General features: G+C 38.4%; 1 protein-coding gene across 2 annotated transcripts; it reads right to left on the minus strand.

Annotated features, from left to right (window-relative positions):
• Positions 1-8364: 8364 nt before the first annotated feature.
• Positions 8365-21858, minus strand: LOC139717257 (extracellular matrix protein 2-like). Of its 2 annotated transcripts, none has more exons than XM_071628754.1 (4): positions 21729-21858; positions 14136-14351; positions 11123-11170; positions 8365-9777 (listed from the first exon to the last, which is right to left on the minus strand). In XM_071628754.1, exons 1-4 carry the CDS (start codon positions 21850-21852, stop codon positions 9641-9643), a joined length of 525 nt encoding a protein of 174 aa, XP_071484855.1. In that variant the 5' UTR covers positions 21853-21858; the 3' UTR covers positions 8365-9640. The 2 variants fall into 2 exon arrangements, with proteins under 2 accessions (XP_071484855.1, XP_071484856.1); XM_071628755.1 differs by lacking the exon at positions 21729-21858 and adding an exon at positions 15090-15502.
• Positions 21859-22321: the final 463 nt, after the last annotated feature.

The following is a 22321-nucleotide window of genomic DNA, read 5'->3' on the forward strand; positions in this document are numbered from 1 at the left end:
ATATATATATATATCTTAATGCCATGGCTGTACCTATATGTAGATCTTCGGGAGCTTTTTTCCCGCGCGAAGGTGCAATTCGTCTTCGGTGTTTACGTTTCCCTAAACCCCCCCCCCCCCCCCCCATTCTCATCACACGAAGTCTCCGCCACTGCAGGTGACTGTCGTACAGGGCCCCTTTGGCGCTCGTGAAAACTTAATCGCATACTATCGACCCTACATAGGCCTAATTGTCCTCTGCTGCTACGTCTTTAAACATTCATAAGGTATTATTTTGTACTTTATGACAGAGACCGTACTTTAGAATCTTCAAAAATGGACTTATCGGTTTTTGCAAACAAACTCTTCATTTTGTTATGCTTACATGAAATCACATTCTTTTTTATGACATCTGGAAAATAAACTTGAAACTTGAAACTTGACGCAGTATTTATGACTCCGAGTTTACGATCGATCATGCTTTGTACCTTGTACTTGGGCAATGGATCAATGGGCAATGGAGTTCAGTGAAATACGTCATCGGCCAATCAGCTTCGAACAGTCAAGCTGTGCGACAAAAATAAACAAGCCAAAAAAGTGCCTAGAAATAATCGAATATTTCACACTTTCTGGTAAACGTAACATCTTAAAATGCGAACTAATGGTAGGCAAAACCCTGTAGTTTAAAATCAGCCAAAAAAAACAAAATTTCCATTTTGTTTTGTTTTGTTTTTTATCGGTACCTCAGATAAAATTTTATTTTTCTCGGATGTGGTGCTAGTGACTTGTGGCTGCATACCATTTTATCTGAATAAAGAACATTATCACCAACAATTTAATTCATCTGGCAAGTCTGTTGAGTCCCAGATAACAAAGTTATTCCACTTTTAGATTGCAATCATTGTCTGTTAAAACACGTATATTCGGTCTTTAGCGGGCTGCCATTTTGTCTGGGAATACAGAGACCCCCCCCCCCCCCCCCCACAGTACAGCGCAATCGTCATTTCTTCTGTAACGAGGAATCCATTCAAAACATCAATTTCCAATTTAAAATGATGCAAGTGTCTCAAATATCATAATTAGCATAATGAGCTAATTTGCATATGTAAAATATTGAAGTAGATGGCAATATGTACCATGTATATGACCTGAAAATGTTCTTAAGCACAAGGTGTTGTTACTGTGGTTGATCCATGTTTTAGAGCGGTATTGAAGTAAATTGAGCTTGGTTAATATACCTTGGCAAACTTAAGCAATCATTTTTATTAATCTCATTAGCATGTTCAGCTAATTAGCGCGATATGTAATATGCTGTTAATTTCACTGCAGAAAGCCCGAAAACAAAGGTATACTACGACTGTTCAAGGTTTTTTCTATGAGCAGGAATCCATTTAAAACAACGGTTTGTACTTTCAAACGACGGAAGTTCTTAAATATCATAATCAGCATGATGAGATAATTAGCATAATTATTATGTATGTACAGTGTAAAATAGTTCAGCAAATGGTATCATATGCCATGTACCGTACATGACCTGGAAAAGTTGGTACGTACAAGGTCTTTGTATAGATTCGTGTTTCAGATGGGAACTAACAATGCAGTAAACTAAGCTTGGCTGCCACCCTCTGTTGTGTACAAACACCCTATCATTACACAACGGGTTGTGTGAAAAAAAAATGTGTAATATGATAAACATGAAAAAAAAAATAGGCTCGAGACATTTTTTCACGCAAATAATTGAAATGGCAAACTATTCGGTTGTGCTTTTTGCAACAAAATAGTTTGCCATTTAAATTATTCGGGTGAAAAAGAAATGTTCTCTTTTCTCCCCCAGTGCATATTTACAGTTCACTCTTTCACTCAAAAATGCATTCACTCATGCACTAAACTCAATCAAGAATTTCACTTCAAACACAAATCTAACGTTCATTAAAATACTGTACACTATGTAGCTTCCATACCAACAAAATAGATCAAATGAAAATTGCATCAGATAATACATTCCCACTTACAATGGAGTGTGTAATTGAGAACACTGCAATAGATTTCTACATTAATTCATTTTATTAATTCATTTCATTTCAGTTACATAGTTTGGTCCATAAATGCCAATACATCAAGCTATCTGACATGATGCTGCACATGAAAATTTGTAAAAAAAAATCACAAAAAGTGGATATCAGATATTGTATTCTTTTCAATACAATTTTCCACAACGTTTTTTTCAGTACAACTTTGTACAACACTTCTTCAATACAACTTTGTTGAACACCTAATAACAGTATACAAGTAAACTACAGAAGAATGCAACTACTGCATCAAGTGAAAGTTTTTGCTGAAAGTTTGTTTTATAAGAAAGTTCTATTCACAGCAAGCATTAACCTTTCTTACTTAATACGAATGCATTTCGGTATTTATCACCGACAAAAAATGACAAGAAATTCATTTGGTGTCCCATTAAAATGGGAACCAATAATCGATTATTTACATTATCTTACATTCCGCTGAATTTGAGTTACATGACTTCGAAATGACATTTCCTGATAAAATATAACACCTAAATTACGGGCTGTTTTTGACGGAGTAATACAAGTGCTACCGATGTTGACATAACATGATTGGTAATCAACTTTACTTAACATATTATGCTTCGAACCAAATAACAACAATTCAGATGTATCGTCATTCAGTTTAATTCCATTGGATAAAAGCCAGATGTTCAGGTCTTGCAAACATGCTTCAAGTTTTGCAATGACGGATGACAACGAAGACACAGAGGGTTTAAAAGACTAATGAAGTTGCATATCATTCGCATAGCAATGATAACCAATACAATTTTTTTCGAAATACATGTACTTTGCTGATTGGTTGCATATACAGACAAGAAAGCAGCGGTCCTACAACACAGACCTCTATTGTAGTCTAGAGTGTTGTTCGCTGACCCATTGAGCCACCGCTATTCTCATTCGGGGCCACTACATTTGATACAGAATGGGGGAGGCAGCGTGTTGCATTCGTCTCCGTGCCGCACAAACCACTAGCCACGATTGTATGGCTTTAAGTTGACTAACAGTGTTTCTCCACTATGACCAGGCTTGTAAGTAGATTGAAATGAATCAAACAATTCATTATCTTGCAGATATGTTGTCAATTGTGAGAAAACCTTCTCAATTTACTGAGATAGGGTAAATTTGAAATCGGGCGGTAATTCTGACATTTTCACTTGACCTTTGACTTTTGACCTCACGATCCGAAACTCTCTCTCTCTGGAGTATTTGGTAGTTCATGTATACACTAAGTTTCAAGAAAAAAAAAACCTTCATGCATTGCATAGGTATGGAGAAAATAATGAAATTTTGAGCCCAAAAGTTTATAGGAACAACTTCGCCCATTCATGCATTATATACGTTGTTTTTTTTTTTTTTTTTTTTTTTTTTTAGATACGCTGTCCACAAAATTGATTACGGACGGATGGACAACCCGAAAACATTATGCCTCCGGCGACACTTCGTGGCGGAGACACAAAAAAGGGTTATCTTGAACGTCCAGTGTGTGTGACTGTGCGGGCGCACACGTCCGTCATATGCAAAGAGTATACAAGCGCACTGCGTGCTCTTGTATATTACTACTCTTTGGCCATATAACAAAAAAACAAAAACAAAAACAAAAACAAAAACAAAAACAAAAACAGGTTGTATTAGCACTATACGTATTTTTATTCATTTTTTCATGTTGGGTGTCTGTGTGGTCGGGATTTTCAACTAGGAGGCAGCCCTTAGATCCATTAGAATTTCCATTTATAGACTTAATGGGAGCTACCTTGAGTCATTATCATTATGTTGGAGTAAATTCTGAAGCAAACAGTACATCTTTCTTTCTTGCAGCACGAGTATAATGGCCCAAGCGCTATACCTATGTGTGACATGACAGATCCATGGATCCAGTTTAGCTTGTTTTGTTTTTTTAACACATTGGTTCTATATAGACATCATTATTCTCTTACATTGGTTTTCACTTAATGTTATTTTCTTTTTTCTCTAGTTTTGGCACAATCTCTTAATAAACCAGGGAGGTGTTGCAAGCGTATCGCATGTCCAGCGTAGGTGTAAGGTGGTAGGACATAAGGTACAGATTAGGATAGGATTATATAGGATTAGGATTATTGTACCTGTATAAGCTCATAACTTTATTTTTTAAATACCTAATAAAAGATAAAAAGACATTCTTAAAAGGTTTTCTGGTCGTTCTAGACGGATATGAAAGGTTCACTAAACGTTCTGCAACGGGTCATAAGTCTTTTTAGACGTTCTTAAAACTTTTTTTTTGAACGTTCTAGACCGTTTTCAAAGGTTTTCTGGACGTCCGCAGAACGTTTTGAACTTTTCTTAAAAGGTTTTACTGACGTCTATAACGTCCAAAAGGTTTTCTGCAGGTCCTTAAAATTACGAAAGGTTTTTTATGTTTTGTATACGTTTAAAAAAAACGTGTTTATAACGTCCATTTCAAACGTTTAAAATACGTTGAAAACCTTCAACAAAAAGACGTTCTCAAAGAGTTTAGACAGAACGTCCAAAGAATGAACGTGGAACGTTTCAAGAACGTTCAGAAAACGTCTAAATGTTAGATTGGTAAACGCCTTTTTAATGGAATTTTGATTGTATCTGTGTATTTATGTGTTCATGGTTCATAGTCTCTTTCTACCCAATCCACAGTCAAATATAATTGTGTGTGTGTGTGTGTGTGTGTGTGAGTGTGTGTGTGTTACCGTATATTGGAAAAATTCCTTTCCAATACGCACTAAATAGATTTCAGCAACGAACAAAAAACTGATGACTTGCCGGCCTCTTGGACGTTTGTGGAGACGAGTAACACGACATTCAAAAGGCATTATTTACCATTTGCATATGAAACAAATACCCAGCTTTAGTGGTTCAAAATAGTTCTAAAATGTTGGTTAGGGATAGAAACAACCGTTGTAGAAATTTTAATTAGGCGCAGGAAAATCAATGTAAAGTATTGTTAAATATGTAAAATGAGAACAATGGTTATGAGAAAAATAAATTGTTTCTAAAGTAAACCATCTACAATATTATTGAGAAAAACAGTGATATGTCCCTATATTTTAGGTTTTGTTGAAAAATCTTTATAATTATGATAGGATGTTATGTGATACAATTGACCTACACATATGCATCAAATGTGACAACTCCAACATTTATAAAACCACTGCTCTCAAAAGTAAAATGTACGTTTAACATAAAGGACATTAACGCTTTGTTCAATGATATTCTATACATGAATACTTAGCAATGAACAGTTATGATGCACGTGCATTTAAGTTTTAATCCGGTTGAAAGTGTTTAGGCACAATTACTTTCTTTTGAATAATGGAATATCACAGCTTTCATGTGGGTAAACTGGTCGTGTGTTTAAAATTTTATGATGATGTTGTGTAATAACCTCAGTATAGCTATTTACACTTTAAAAAAGACAAATCCGCCCCTGTGCAGCTTATCAATGATGGATACCAATTATGATCTCCTACGTGCTATTAAAGTTTGAGATAAGCCAACGTTTTCTATGGTGCAAACAAATTGAAGAGTTTGTTCGCAAAAACCGATAAGTCCATATTTGCCAAATGGAGGTATTTGCGATTAAAGGTCAAGACAAATAAAGATCATAATAAGAAAATGTTTGCTTCTTTTGACCATAACTTCAAAAAAAAGTACCTTTATATGTAGTGACCAATATATCATTTAACAGACATTATTTTGTACTTTATGATAGAGACCGTACTTCGAAATCTTCAAAAATGGACTTAACAGTTTTTGCTAACAAACTCTTCATTGTCCGGTGATCAGGAGGTCGTAGGTTCGAATCCTGCTAGAGTATGTACCCCCATGATTTGTTATCATGGCTACTACTAAAACACTGATCAATTCAGTGTTTATTTACGTCAATGTAGGGCAATTTGTCAATCAGTTGTAATGAAAACATCTCGACGGAAGAATTTCATGAATTTGAATAACAAAGCAGTACCCGCTGCATGCTATAAGGATTAGAACCAACACTTGCTGTCGGGCGAAAGCTCGGTGGTCTAGTGGAGATGACACCTGTCCGGTGATCAGGAGGTCGTAGGTTCGAATCCTGCCAGAGTATGTACGCCCCTGATTTTTTTATCATGGCTACTACTAAAACACTGATCAATTCAGTGCTTATTTACGTCGATGTAAGGCAGTTTGTCAATTAGTTGCAAACTCTTCATTTGTTTCACACATACCGTTATTTTTTGTAGTGTTCTCTGACTGCCGTTTATCCCTCAACCTCCTGTAGTGCAAGCCATCGTGCAAAAATCTGGTTCACCCTCTCAATAAAAGACTACTTCAATATTATCTATATAGTGTGTAGGCATATTAGATGTAGAACTGGAAACTGATATGACGAACAAGACACAATGATGGCATCGTTTTCTAAAAGTTCACATGTCAAAATGCCCTGATTTTCATCAGACGGAGATTTGGCTCGGTCAATAGTGCGTCTGCCTCCAGATCCATTGGTTCCTGGTTCGATTTTAGCTGAGTAATCTTATATGCAACATACCGTCCCCTCAAGGATAGACATGCCCAACAATCAATTACTTAGATATTCATTAACCCGTTGAGGACGGTTTCATTTTGCTACAACACGCATTTCCCATAGACACCTGCCCGAGTATACTCGGGACTCGTCCTCAACGGGTTAAAGGGAGGTCCAGTCTTTGAGAAAGTCACAGCCCATGCCTATTAAATATCTCGCGTCATTCTTTCATCGCGAAGAGAGGGGTGCATAACCCGGTGAAGTGGTCCCGCCACACATCAAACTGGACCCCATGGGAGACCAGCTAGTGCAGCTGAATATGGGCTATCCAACCATCTCTCAGATGGAAGAAGAAAAAAGGAATACAACACACATACAGACAAACCGTACCGGACACTTTTTTCCTGTGCAGCATGATCATTCCATGATTTATTGCCATATCGTAAGTTCAACTTTAGCCAGCAGAAGCTATATTTAAACTAGTTTTTTTTTCTTGCGGGAGAAATCACTTTATATTTGGTCCGTTTTAACTTATTTGACGAATACAGAAACCCTTGTTTCTTTAAAAAAAAATATGAAAATTCTCTAAACGCTAAGGTTTTTCTTTAATATAAACATTTTCTTTATATCATTTCTTTGTACTTAACTATTTACATGACCATAATCCACGTCACAATTTCTTTTCCAAATCATTTTTAAGAGATTCTTTTTTTCTTCTATCCATTCTAGAACTATCCGAAATTTCACTTTTTTCGGTATTTTGTCTTTACGTGAAGAACAATCTAGAGCGCTGTTATTGTACTATGTTCTACGTTTTACTCTTCAAAACATTTCTGGAAAACAATATTTTCCCTTGTTGGAAAGAACGCAGTTTGAAACACAACGTAAAACACAGTGTGAACACATTCAAAACACAGTTTCAAATCTCTTCACACTGTTTAATTCGAGAGTTGCAACATTGTGAACACATTCTGATTTATCAATTTACGATGCGAAACAGAACATTACTGTATACCATGAGCTCTCTGTGAAAAACCGCACTACCTTGTGAAATCATCTTTGCACTGTCGATTCAACCGTTTTCACATAGTCGACTATGTAAACACATTGTAAACACACTGTGGGATATTATGTTCTTTTCCAGTAGGGTAGGCCTATTAGCTCACAAATCAAATCATAGCTAAATTTTAGCAAAATTTTTGTATTTCTATATTACCATGTTCTTGCATCGACAAGGATAAAGACATTGCATCGCGGATAAACTTTGATGTATTTTTTTTTTTGTAATCAAAACATAAACTGCATGCATGCAATCTCCTATTCATAAAGTACATAAGCAGCTTTTCAGTCAGATATTCATTTGTTGACAGGAGCTGCATAATGACATCAAAACTCTACAGGGATTCGACTGCAATTCATTTATCCCAAGCATATAATCAGTATCTTTACAGGCAAGTGATTCTAATTCTTCGTTGACGTTGACTGACTATAGTGCGTACCATAGTATAAAGGTAGCTGTAGATGTAAGGTTGGCGTTATTCACATCTTGATTATCGATGGTATAATACATTCTACTGGTGAGCTGCAGCGACTTGATAAATATTTGAGACGGACGCACCTATGTCAGTAGAAAAGTTCTCTCGTTCCGACTAAGTTTCACTACTTTTTGAATTAAGTAGCGTATGGGTATGAGTATCTTTTGGACCTGGTGAACATCGAGGAGGGTAGCAGGGGTCTGGCTCTGAGTTTGAGCGCAAAAGGTCGAATCTAGTGATAGATAGAATGTTTCGTTTTATGTGACCGTGCTTCACAAAACCAACAGAAAGTCGCAAGTAGTGCTTAAATGTGAGAACTCAAAACAAGTGAATTGAGTTTACCTATTGATTTATTATTCTTTTTTTTTCAAAGATTAATTCTTCTACATGTTTCGAAATTTTGGGATCATAAATAAAACAAAAAATTGTGTTTTTTATGTTTCATTTTGGAGCTGCTTTCCTAAAGCATTTTTGTTAACAGTGTGATTACAATAGGTATGCCTTAAAGACCCCTTTAAATTTCATAAAGACACTTTTCCACAGTCTTGTTTTAACATTGTTTGTACTATATAACTGATTAAATCAACCAATATTAATCAATTATTTCTTAACCGCACGTTGTTAGAAACAACAAATTCTATCCGTATCTATTGTTGAAAAATAGACAAGTGTACTTCTCCCTGTACTTTTTACCTTAACTCTGTTTTGTAAGTTTTTCCAAGACTGGTATGAAATAGAATAAGCATGATAAGTAAAGAAGTCCTAATTGAGTCGGGGAGTTTTGAGGTTAAATTGATAATCCCTTCTTTAACGTTGTTTTTGGATTTTGCATTGTGTTTTCTGTCCACATCCATTGCACAGAGCACAACTTTTGCGAAGTATGCACCCATTTGCCCTTAATAAGACAGGTTATCATAACATCAATTTGTATTGTATACTTCAAATCAACGCTAAGAGTCTGTCATTTCTTAAATCTGTCGTTAACTAAAAACTCAAGCCTGGCATTTTTTATGGTAGTTTTGTGATGCAGAGTCACACATGTTCATCGTCGCTTGGGCAACATGAACTCGTATTTACAAAATGTAAATGTTCAGGAGAGAAAAAAAAAACAGAAAAAAAAAATAACAAGAAAAAACACGTCAGCCAAAGCACTATAAAAAAATAAAGTATAACATGAAGTGGTGGCTTCATTTTGGGGGTATTCAAGACAGGTACAGGAGATTACTTTGCTAATCATCTGACCATTGACCCCCAAAAAAGTCATTTTCACCAAAATTTTTTGATGTGCAATGTTTTGCCACAGAAGTGAATTTTAATGATCGGTGAAGCGACGGTGATGATTTCCGCTGAGTATTTCATACTCAGGAGGCTTGCCTGAATGGCACAGAGCTCTCTTCCTTTCTCGATCTGGATGGGCGATGCGTGGATGGCCTGTGCTTTGGTATGGGTGATCGGTAATGGACGTTAATTTGTATTGTGATCCACGAGTATCCCCTCTATGTACCCTGGTTATGCTGGTCCCCTCCTCTCTTCCAGCCATTCATACATTTTCACCACAGCAGGAGTACAGCGATTGAGCTTCCCACTGCAACACTCAGTGTGATGACTGGTGAAGTGTTAGCATTTGAGGTGGTACCAATCCCTGGTTCCTCTGTTTTTATCCAAGATCGGTTCGCATCCGATGGATCTATTAAAGGAAAGATCATGATCTTTGGATAAAGATAGATTTGGTCGGTTGGTTGAGAATTATTCAACCATTAAATACAAACAGATAACAGAAAGCAGATAACATTACAACACTCATGAGAAATACAAGAAAACAAAATAATTGAAAAGTATGATCGTATGATAACTATTAAACACGATGTAGTACTTCAGGTACTTTTTTTCCCCTTAGTGTGACATCAATCGTTGTTTTGCCGGATGTTGTGGGGAAAATGACGTGCTCTGCGGCCGTTAATATAAATGTCTATAACAAGATGACTTATGCCAAGAAATTTATCTCTCCTTGTCATACCACCAACACTGCTGATCCCCCCCCCCCCACCCGGAAAAAACACCACCACCACCACCACAACAACAACAACATCATAAACAGTGCGAAGTTTAAAACAGCTGTGACAAATAAACCATGCTCCCGGCAAAGAGTGAAATGGGAAAAATTCCAAACGATGCAATTCCTGATGAAGACGTCTTTCTCAAAACAGCCGTCAACTGTTTTCATATAATGATTTCTGTAGCTCTAAGGACTAGTTTCAATGATATTAATAAAACACACATACGTGGTACCAGAGAAAAGTATGATTGTGAAAAAACTGTATTAAACTTCGACTTTATTCTCACTTGAACCCTATACCTTAAAGGGGGTGGCTAGTAACTGATCAGTGGGAATCAGTGGAAATGCCGGAGGATGATGGTTCCAATCCTTGTGGAATTCATTTAAGAGTACATTATATATCTATTGTTGTGTGAAAATTATTTGCTTCAGAATGGTCTCATATTCAAGTAATGTGCAGTTTAATGTTTCCAGGTTAGCGTGCCTGGTCAGTGATGGGGCATTAATCTGCACTTTACAGTACTTGAATATGAGACCGCTCATTACTGTCGTAAGACCATTGTAACAAATCCTCCTCTGCATAAGTTCTTTAAGATGAGAAATATTAAACTATAACATGAAACAATTAACGCATTATTATGCAGGTAATACATCCCTCACAGCTGTTAAGTACTACTACCGAGGAATTGAAATCATAAATCTAGTCTTCCTTGTCTCTATTTCAATTTCATGTTTGTACACTTTTGAAACCACCACGTGCTTTCTCGACGCAACTCAACAACAAAAAGAGAAACTGCATATCTTGGAATTCCGCTAGTCTCTTTTTCTCAGTCTTTTTTGAAGGATGAAAGTCAATGTTCATTCGTCAATTAATTGCCTGCATGCTTAACCAATCTATTGTCCATAGGCATGTGTGTGAACATTTTGCACATTTGACTGAAAGGGTTTAACATTTATGATTATTCGAGAGTCTTACCTGCTGCCAATTCCCGAGAGGCAAACCTTTTCACGACAGTTTCGTTTTCTACAGAATAAGCAGGAGGAAATCCAAAGCTAGTATGAGAATGTAGGTAAAGGCCGTGTCACAACTTTCCGGGCAATCCTTGCGTGCGACTTTCAAAGAACAATTTTGACTACCCGAAGGTCCCCGTAGGTGATCCACACATGACAGTACCTAGCATGTATCTCAACCGTAGTCGCCCGGAGGTGCGCACACATATTTTTTTTTTTACCCGCAACCGTGTTTGGGCCCTGTCACACCTTTCCGGGCAAGCTACTCGGGCTTGTTACGTACAGGGATTTTCTAGCATACCGGACATTCCTGAGGGCGGAAAAGGATTTGAGCGAGTCAACGCGTGTGTCTTACTTGCTGGACGCGTTCTACTTAAATTATACTTGCGAGTATACTGTGTGACCTTTGTACCAGTCGCGTGGGGGCTGACAACTCAGTGAAGGAATTCCTCTAATGGAATGGCTGAAATCCCACAGAATTTCATTATCTTGGCTGCATACGGGACTGCGAAGTACCTGCGTGGGAGTTGCCTTGGAAATGCTGCCACTAAGGGCCTCCTACTGGCGTTCTGCGTGGACCTCTACGGGCATTCCCGCGACTTACCCGGAAAAAAGTTTTGGTCATGCTCAAAACTTGGCTGCGGTTAAATGGGACTTGCGTGAGCACCTCCGGGCAACTACGCGCAAGATACTGTCAGGTGCGGACCAACTGCGGAGAGCTCCGTGGAGTAAATTTGTTTCCCCACAAGTCAAGCCGCAAAACTTCCCCCGTACGGTACGACAAGGCATGAATGAAAATTGCAAGCATTCTTGTTCGCCCGCTGAAAATCTTCTACGTTCTGGAAACTACCTCCTCGCCACAAGCCCGCGTAGCTTGCCCGGAATGATGTGACACGGACTTAAAGGATTCTAGACTGATAACAAATGAAACAAGAGTAGACGAAAAAAATATACTAATGTACAGTCACCACCTAAAACAATTCAAGGGATTATCCTGTCATCATGGAACAATTTCCTAGATAAAAGTAGTTCTGGTTGTTTGTTGTTATACTATATCATATCATCATCAGTGGCCATTTCATAATCTCCTGATCTTACACTATTAGAATGTAGATAAGCTGTAATTAATAATGCAAATGCATGTCTTTGCGTGTGTATGCTTGAGTCTGTGCGTTTTATATTTTGACTCACGTAATTTAACTGACCATGGCACAGACAGTGTATTTGGTGTCACTGTTATGTCGAAACATAAGTCTCCAAACACCAACGTACAGACAGGTGAGAAAAAAAAACAAAAACAACCACAGTATTTCTCAGATTAACTGATTGCGACAGGCATTATCAACTCAAATGAACTACTATAATGATATGTTAATGTCTAAGGTTATTATCTTGAATCGAATAAGTTAAGATAAAAAAACAAAAAATGTCACTTTTACAGTAACGCATTATCCCTCTACAACAATGGAAAATCCGGAAAGTACTAGTGCAATTCGTCGGGTGCCCGTGCATTGGCCGCTAATGGAATACAATTTGTATTGCGTTAGCGGCCAATGCACGGGCACCCGACGAATTTTGAATATTCAACAGATTTTCGAGAAAAAAAAAATACAAACAAAAAAACGATCTGGATTGATCGACTGAACTAATCACATGTCCGAAATAACTCGATGAGATGTCCAAGAGCATGCAATTCTAAGGGGTATCAAAAGTTTATTTGATGAAATCGGTTTTGAAATGGCCGAGATATCCATAAACAAGGTGAAACAAAGAGATCCTAAAAAGGCGTGGCCTGTGGCCTTTTGTTATTATCACTTTTTGGATTTCTCAGCCATTTGAAAACCAATTTTCATCAAATAAATGTTGAATCCTTCTTAAAATTACATGCTCTTTCATCTGTTCATATTCCATTAGAGGTTTCTCATTATTTTGATCCCCACCTCAACCAGTACTGTAAAGTCCCTTTAATGAAACAAACAAATAATCTATTCTTCTCTGAACAACTTTTTTTTTTGCTGAATGCAATCTGATTTTCGTTTAATTTCTTATTCTTTAATACATCCTCTAAATGATGCCAAGTAAAAAAAAAAAAGGAATCTTCAAATATTCATTGAATTGATTCCTCTAAACGTCAAAATCTAAAAAGAAAATAATGGACTTACCGGTTTTTGCGAACAAACTCTTCATATATATATATATATATATATATATATATATATATATATATAAATATACCACTAATGTTTTTCCTTTTTTTAAATCACGCCCCTATTCACAGCCCTCTACGCACACAGTTTCAAATTGCCTTTCAATAGTGAAGCTTGTGCAAATAATGTATTAAAGTTTACCGGTTTGTCTGGATACCTACTTTAACATGTCAAGAGAACACACAATTGTGACGTTTTGCTAGTTTTCTTTTATGGCTTTCAAAATGATACTGATGAATAATCAATCTTCCGCAATAACAATGTAGACCATGAAATTATTCCTGGCTGAACAACGTTAGCCAAAATAAATAAATAGAGAGATAAAAATCAGTCAGAGAGTATGGCATGATTGCATAATTTCGATTTCATGGTATTTTATTAGTACAACTATAATATATCTATGACAAGCTGTGAGGCGAAGACCGCATCAACTCCTCACTTTCAATATTTATACAGACTGCTCAAGAACTGCATTGTGTAAATGAACACTTTTTTAAATCCAATTATGATGTAATTTGAAAAGTTGTGATATCAACATTTTACTCTATCCCTTCAGACTAACTTCTCACTGGCCCGGAATTCTCCCACCAAAACGTTTACATCCGTCTTGGCATGCATTTTTTTTTCTTTCTGTAGTTATTTCTTGACTGTATGGTGTGTGTGTTTTTGCACTGAAAGGCTGACACTGATTTGAATGTTGTTTAGTTAGGTAGTCACAACAGGATACGTTGCATGTTACACCATGATCTACAGGCGGCTAGTCAAACTCACCATCGGGGCAGATAGAACAGCACTCTCCCTCGGGTCTTATGGGGTCTGTGCAGAAGGCAGGCCAACAGGGCTCTACGACGCACGTTGCTGTGGCATTGTCGCAGCTGCAAGTTGTACATTCGTCTAGCTTCCAGCTCTCCCCATGCAGGTAGGGCATTCCACTGTAGACGCACGGGAGTGGCGGTTCATAGCTACTAAAACCTTTTGAAGAGGAGTCTATCCTCGAAAAAGGATAGAGAATGAAAAATGCATTCAATTCCAAATTCAATCTATCGTGTCTGCAATAATAAAGCAAGAGTAAAGTCATATTTTAGTTTATAAGACCTCTCTGTGTCCTAGTCGGTTGAAAAATTACAGTGAAGCACAACGAAATAATTTGGACATGACCAGGAATAAATTAAATAAATATAACATTATTGGACAAATAAAAAAGATATGAATTTTTTTTTTTTTAAAGTTTACTCGAAACCATGGACTTTAGTCGTTCTTATATTCAGATACTCAAATGTATACATTTGCTGGGTACAGATAAATTTCATTGAAATGAAATGACAGACCTTGTACTATATCACATTTAAATTTCGGTGAAAAAAAAATCGTTTAGGGGATATGATCGATAATGTGAGTTCAGTTAAGACGTCAGACTAAAGTCAGGGATGACTGGTCACGTTGATAGATTATATCTGTCGTCTTTTTTTAAAGCTAATATATACATAAGATTTGGGGAGGCATAGAGAAGAAATAGAAGAAGAACAAAATATCAGTACGTATAGAAGGTGATCTGAGAGGTCACTTGGCTCACCTAATTCGTACTAACCAGTGCCCTATAAAAAGAGAGTCTGTCCAACTCTGTTTTCGGCCTATGAGATTTGTGATTGGTCAAAAGCTGGCCCCGTGATCTTTCTGAGCCATGTCGTTACCAAAGTCAATCACGCGGGCGCATGCATTGCTCACCCGCAGTGCCCATTGTTCATTAGGCCGTGTCACACCAGCCTTGCGTGCGACTTCCGAAGAACATTTTTGCTATCCGGAGGTCCCCGCAGATGACCCGCACATGACAGTACCTAGCATGTATCTCAAAAGTAGTTACCCGGAGGTGCGCACGCTGGCTCTATTTACCCGCTGCCAAAAAAGGCCCTGTCACACCAGCTAAGCGGGCTTATTGCGTATGGGGATTTTTCAGCACGCAGAATAATTTCTGCGGCCGGACAAGGTTTAGGGCGAGTTTGGCGTGGGTATTACATGATAAACGCGTGATACCTAAGTCCTTCTTGCGTGTATTCCGTTGAACTGCATGTTAGGCGCGTGGGTGTCACGTGATAGCTTCGTGATAGCTTCTTTTATGTCAGTTACGGGCGACATACGGGCTCTCCGAAGTACCTGCGCCACAACTGCGTGTTATCTGCGTACTAGTCGCCTGCGAGGTGAGTGCTAGTCTGAACAATAGGCTGGTTCGAGTGGATGGGCAAACAATCATATATTTTGTCAACTAGCTTTCAAGAAGTGAAGATGCCCCGTAGACGGAAAGTGCACAAGGGCAGAGAACATCCAGTGGAATGGACAGCCACAAAGCCCGGAAGATTCAAAGCAAATGCATCAAATTGCTGCTGAAGTCCATTCGGCGGATGAAGTCCTGTCCGAAAGGGACCAGGTAGTCCTCGACGCCACAGAGGACAGAGGACAAAGAAGAGAATGAGCCCACAAATGGCACGCACTCCCTTCACATAGGCATAGATCAGCGGGCAACTTACCTACTTCAAGTGGGTCAAATGCCTGTGAATTACGGCGGCTACGGCCCTCCTACGGGTGTTCTGCGTGGAACTCTTCGGGCAATCCTCGCGACTCATCCGGAAATAGTTTTGGTCATGCTCAAAACTTTGCTGCGGGAAAATTGGACTAGCGTGCGCACCTTCGGGCAACTAAGGACGAGATAAGTGCTAGGTACTGTCAAGTTCGGGCCAACTGCGGAGAGCTCCGGGTAGCAAATTTGTTTCCCCGCAAGTCAAGCCGCAAAACTTCCCCAGATACGGTATGACAAGGCCTTGAGCATGCTCAAAACTTGTTCCGGAAGAGTCACGGGAGTTGCCCGTAGAGGTACGCGCAGAACACAAGTAGGAAACCCTTACCGGTAGCACCTCACAGGCAACTCCAAAGCAGGTACTTCGCAAGCCCCGTAAGTCGCTCGTAACAGAAAATGGATCGGTTTCAAAGCTCTCACGCGAGTCACACGGAACGCACGCAAGTAGAAGCTAAGTAGCACGCGTCTAGTAAGTAAGAAACAAGTGCGAAAATTGCAAACATTCTCGTCCGCCCGCGGAAAATCTTCTACGTGCTTTAAACTACCTCCTCGCCACAAGCCCGCGTAGCTTGCCCGGACAGGTGTGACACCGCCTTAGGGCGCAGTAATGCGCCAATATTGCTTGCTTTTGGGACGTCCACATTATAAGTTTGTCACGGTGCAGTGGGGATGATAATATTGTCATTGCCGTTGTTTACTTTTTTTGACGGAGAAAGAGATATTTAAATATAATACCGCGATAAACTGAAGATTCGTCACATCTTCCTGCGCAGCATGGCGTTTCGCCAAACGACCGGGCTCAGGTGTATTGACGCACAGCTTTCCGACAAATCGAAAAGGAAGGAATAGTGGGAAATCAGAGAGAGACGGGATTTATCAAGCAGATCCAAAAGGAAGGAAAACTGTGGGAAATCAGAGTGCGACCGGAATACTGGTTAGCGAGCAACACCTCGTTTTTGTGCCAGGTGCGATTCATTATACAGGTGATAAGATCAATGTCAGGTATAATGTTGAAATTCTACTATCTATTGTTGAAACATTAGTACACAGTTCCTCCATACCTTGGAGATTACCCAATGCATACAATACTAAACACGGTGTTTGCATGCCACCATTACTAAACAATGGCTCGTAGGGAAAGATTTTGGCTATGATGGTCAAAGGTCAAGTTGCTATTTATGTTGTGTTTTGTCAGAATTTTATTATTATTCTTGTACCTGTTCCTCTGTTTTTGATTAAAGTTTTGCAAATTCTTATACACGACCTTGATGAAAAGCTGATAGCAGGCTTTCTATCGTGTTGAAAGAAATAAATAAATCAAATCAAATCAAAGTCAAATCAAGTGCAAATACTAAAATGGAAGTATTTTCCCCATATTGTTTGTTTAATAGTCTCTCAAAGTAGGGTCTGTTGTCTTAAGATATAGATTGGTCAAAGTAAAAATGCTCACATTCCTTAAAACTTGCTCTCTACGAGTCTTCCACAATAAAAGTCCATCCAATTACTATTGTTTAAGGAAAGTAAACACGCGACGCATTCAATTTTTCCATTTTCCCAAGTATGTGAAACTGTCGTGTAACATTGTTCCGATTTTATACCGCGAGCGATGGACTTATCGGCTTTTGCAACAAAACGAGAAGTAGAAGTAGGTTTACCAAAAAAATCACATTTTCATCTATGTGCAGATTTTTAAAAATTGAACCTTCTTTTACGTAGGTTACTGACATTGTGATCTCTACTTCATCTGCCTTCTACGGCAACAGAGTGTTACGAACTATTGTAATTCAAAAGAATTTTAAAAAATGGATTTATCGGTTTTTGCGATCAAACAATTCGGATCAAACTTAAATGTATATATATATATATAAAATTGAATTGAATTGAATTGAATATATATATATATATATATATATACACATGTATATGCGTGTGTGTGTGTGTGTTTGTGTTTGTGTGTGTGTGTGTGTGTGTGTGTGTGTGTGTGTGTGTGGCAGGTTAATGTGTGTGTGTGGCACACATAAACACATTATGGCTTCTGATCAATGGAGCAAAGAGAATTAAGGGTTTCGGGACGAACACCGAACTAAGGTTTTCAATAGCTCAATCAGTAGAGACCCGGTCTAGTAATCCGGAGGTCTTGGGGTTCGAATCTCGATGAAAACCCATTTTCTTTGCTGAAAGTTTTCATTATTTATCATTTGTTTCCGGTCAGTTTTCCCTTTCTTTGTTTCAATATATGTTACCCCCCCCCCCAAAAAAAAAAAAAAGAAGAAAAAAAAAAAGAAAAATCTGCATCGCTTCGGCGATCATTCGCATTAATTCCAAAGTTGATTTACATCCTTTGGGTTTACGTGAGGGTAATTTGTGTGTGTGTGTGTGTGTGTGTGTGTGTTCGTGTGTGTGTGTGGCACACGTACACACACTATGGCTTCTGACCAAACGAACAAAGATGATTAAGGGTTATGGGACGAACACCTAACAAGCGCTTTCAAGTTCTCCGGTTCGAATCCCGATGAAAACTCATTTTCTTTAAAAGCTCAAAGTTGTATATGATATGTGACCGATCATCACAAAAGGAACAAAAAAAAAAAATCGCACGCACAGATTTTCTGTGAGGACTGAAAGCAGGTGAAATGGGTCAATTTAACCAATTTTGAATTTTTCATATTTTCTGGAAGAGCAATTCTTCTTCTACAGTATGTGATTTAAAGAGTGGGATCATAAAACAAAAAGAAAATTGTGTTTTCAGCAGGTTTTCTCAAACACTTGTTGGTGGAATAAGCTACGAATACGTGTTTTTCATAGCGCCCTCTTTTTATTTCCTGACTCTTTATGTGCTATGGTAGGAAGCCCCTGTGTACCACATTATTTTGAGACACCAAAGTAGTCATGCTTTTAGAAAACATCCTGTTTTTCAAATCCTTGTAACTTCTTTAGATTTCCGTTAAGCTGGAGTGAGCGGAGTTGTAGAGAAAATACAAAGCTTTGCTTTGATGAAAATGTTATGACAAATCGATGATTGCCTTTTTCAGAAATGTTCAATTGCTACATTACGGTAAAGACATGACTTTTGCACACAAGCCAGTAACAAAAACTAAAAATTTACACGCAAATCTATAAAGGAACACCGCTTGATAGTCAATCACTACATAAAATGGAAGATTTATGTGAGACGAACGAAAGCTGGATAAAAGCTTCCAGGTATTTGATAATTTACAATACATCGGTTTGGTTTGGTTTGTGGGTTTAAACAAAATTTAAGAAATTGGCACGCCGTCGACTGAGTCGGACGTGCGAACGTGGCACCTAAAGAGTTAAAAAACCATGTCCATACTCTTGACTTTCAACTCCAATAATTTTGAAAGAGCAGTGGCGTATCTAGGGAAAACGGCGCCCGGGGCAAGCGCGAAAATTGCGCCCCTAATTTCTGAAAAAGTGTTCAACCCCAACCCCATCCCGGTATAGGGACTTAAAACAAAGTCCACATGATGTGCTTTTTCAAGCACTTTAAAGGGGTCTTTTGAGGGTGATTTAAATGTAATGAATTTTGATAAATTTTGGCTAGCGAGCGTAGCGAGCGAGCCAAAAACATTGGTATTTTAGCTTACAAAACATGGAATTCTTGTCATTTTTTTGCTAATCAAATCTTACAATTCCAATCAAGATATAGTGACGGCCTTATAGATAACGATTTATACCAACAAACTGCATGAGGAATTTCAAAAGTACTCTAAATTAGTACGCGCGAGTAAGCCGAAATTTGAAATTTGTATATTTCCACGTCATCATCACGTTTTGTTCTTATCTCTTTTTTTCTTTATCATTTTTGATAAAATTTGACGGGGGAGCGAAGCGAGCGAGCCGAAAATGTTTCTATTTCAGCTTACAAAACATGGAATTCTTGTCATTTTTTGCTTATTAAATCCTACAATTCTAATCAAGATATAGTGACGACCTTATAGATAACGATTTATACCAACAAACTGAGGACTTATAATACTAGTAATCTAAATTAGTACGAGCGAGTGAGCCGAAATTTGCATATTTCCGCGTCATCGTTACGTTTTGTTCTTATCTTTTTTGATTTGTTTTTTTTTTGCCCCCCCCCATATGTTCGAAACCGTTGGCGTCCTCTCTTGATCTAATTGGCGATCGCTTCAGAACGAATGAAATTGCAGCCGCTGCTCCGTGTACCATTTTCCTGCTTAATATGAAATGACATGTGTGAACACAATAGACATTGTCATTTTGTGCGCGTCATCGTCACGTTTTGTTCTTATCTTCTTCTTTTCTTTTCTTTTTTTTTTGATAAATTTTGGCGAGCGAGCGCAGCGAGCGAGCCGAAAATTTTGGTATTTCAGCTTACAAAACATGGAATTCTTGTCATTTTTTTGCTTATTTAATCTTACAATGCTAATCAAGATAATAGTGACGGCCTTATAGATAAACATTTATACCAACAAACTGTGGACTTGAAAAAGATACTCTAAATTGTACGAGCGAGTGAGCCGAAATTTGCATATTTCCTCGTCATCATTACGTTTTGTTCTAATCTTGCTTGATTTTTTTGCGCCCCCTTCCCCCCCCCCCCCTATGTTCAAAACCGTTGGCGCATTCTTTTGATCCAATCGGCGATCGCTTCAGAACGAAAGAAATTGCAGCCTCTGCTCCGTGAAACATTTTGCTTGCTAAATATAAAATGACATGTGTGAACACAATAGACATGGTCATTTTGTCCTCGTCATCATCACGTTTTGTTCTTACCTTCTTTATTTATATGAATTTTGGCGAGCGAACGCAGCGAGCGAGCCGAAAATTTTTGTATTTCAGCTGACAGAACATGGAATTCTTGTGTGAACACAATAAACATTGTCATTTTGTCCGAGTCATCATCATGTTTTGTTTTTATCTTGTTTGATTTGGTTTTCTGCCCCCCCCCCCCCCCCACCATTCTCCCTCCCCCCCCCCCCCCCCTTCCGGGCGAGTTTTTTTTTCTTCTTCTTCTTCTTCTTCTTCTTCTTTTCTTTTTTCTTCTTTTTCGTTTTTTTTTTCTTTTACTTCTTTTTTTCGTTTTTTGCGCCCCCAAGGAGTGGCGCCCGGGGCACGTGCCCCCCTTGCCCCCCCCCCCCCCCTAGATACGCCACTGTGAAAGAGTGATGCTACTGCATTGAAAATTGCCATTAATATTCCACAAAATGTGTGAATGAAGTACGCTAATGTTCAGCTTATATGTTAATCTCTTCATTGCTGTTGCTCCGATGGTCAAAATGCTTTTTTTTTTTTTGTTCCAGCGGTCCCACAGCTAGCACGGAGTGGGAAAGATTCTTCGCTTGAATAGACCCTGTACTTTAGAGCCTGTTTTCACAATTCACACTTCCCAGGGTGTGTCATTTCTTTCCAATATTTATAGGAGAGTTCATTGGAATTGAGTTTTACTTAATTTCAAAGTTTACAGTCTGCCCTTTCAAAATCTGTTCTTAACTTCTTCTTCTTCTTCTTCTTCTTCTTCTCCTCCTTTTTCGTGATGCAGGATTCCCTAATCTATACAATATTGAAAGCCATAATGTATCCTGATACGTATAGCATTAGAGTTCTGTTGTGGAATAGACGCTAACCATGAATGTTTTAATTCGCGAAGAGAAGATTTATTACCTTCATAATAGAAATTGTAGACAGCAGTGCTTACACGAAAAATATAATTCCAAACACTACCAAATCAACAACACTTATCAACACGAAATCTATGCTTTCGTCAAGTTGGGGATAAGAAGCAAAGTTTTGAAGTGTGATCTTACCGCTTGAAGAAGACAAACTCTCTCCCATTGCGGCGCATGATATGATGTTTTGAGCTAACAGAAGTACAGAAATCTCCAGCAAGCTTAGTTTCCACGACATTTCATGCAGTATTTTTCGTGCCATTCTGGAATCTTCACAGCGTGAACTAAGAATATATATTTTGTTTGGTAGGCAGCGCCAATGACATACGTGTTGCCCGCCCAATCTTTCAGAGTGTTGATATGGGCGTTGTAGTGTGCGGTCCACGCCAAGCTTTTCTAAGCTCACTTCACTACCCGGAAATGTGTATGAGATGAGGGTTGGTTCTTTGAGGACACGTGACCTATTGTACAAATAGTGCATGCTCTATGATGCACTATACTGGATTAGAGAACGACAAATACTAAAATATCCCGAGTGCTGTTTTGTTTCACCGAGGCCGCAGGCCGATGTGAATAGAACTGCACGAGGGATAATTTAGTATTTGGAGTTCTATAGTCCAGAACTGGTGCATCAATAGGACATGCACTAATTGTTATAGTAAATAGGTCCCTCGACTTACATGTATCTTCCGTAGGTCTATAGACCCTAATTTGATCGAACAAGACCATTC

This window comes from Diadema antillarum, unplaced genomic scaffold, assembly GCF_040938485.1.
Source record: "Diadema antillarum isolate AM-2024a unplaced genomic scaffold, OU_Dant_1.0 scf00000073, whole genome shotgun sequence".
NCBI lineage: Eukaryota > Metazoa > Echinodermata > Echinoidea > Diadematoida > Diadematidae > Diadema > Diadema antillarum.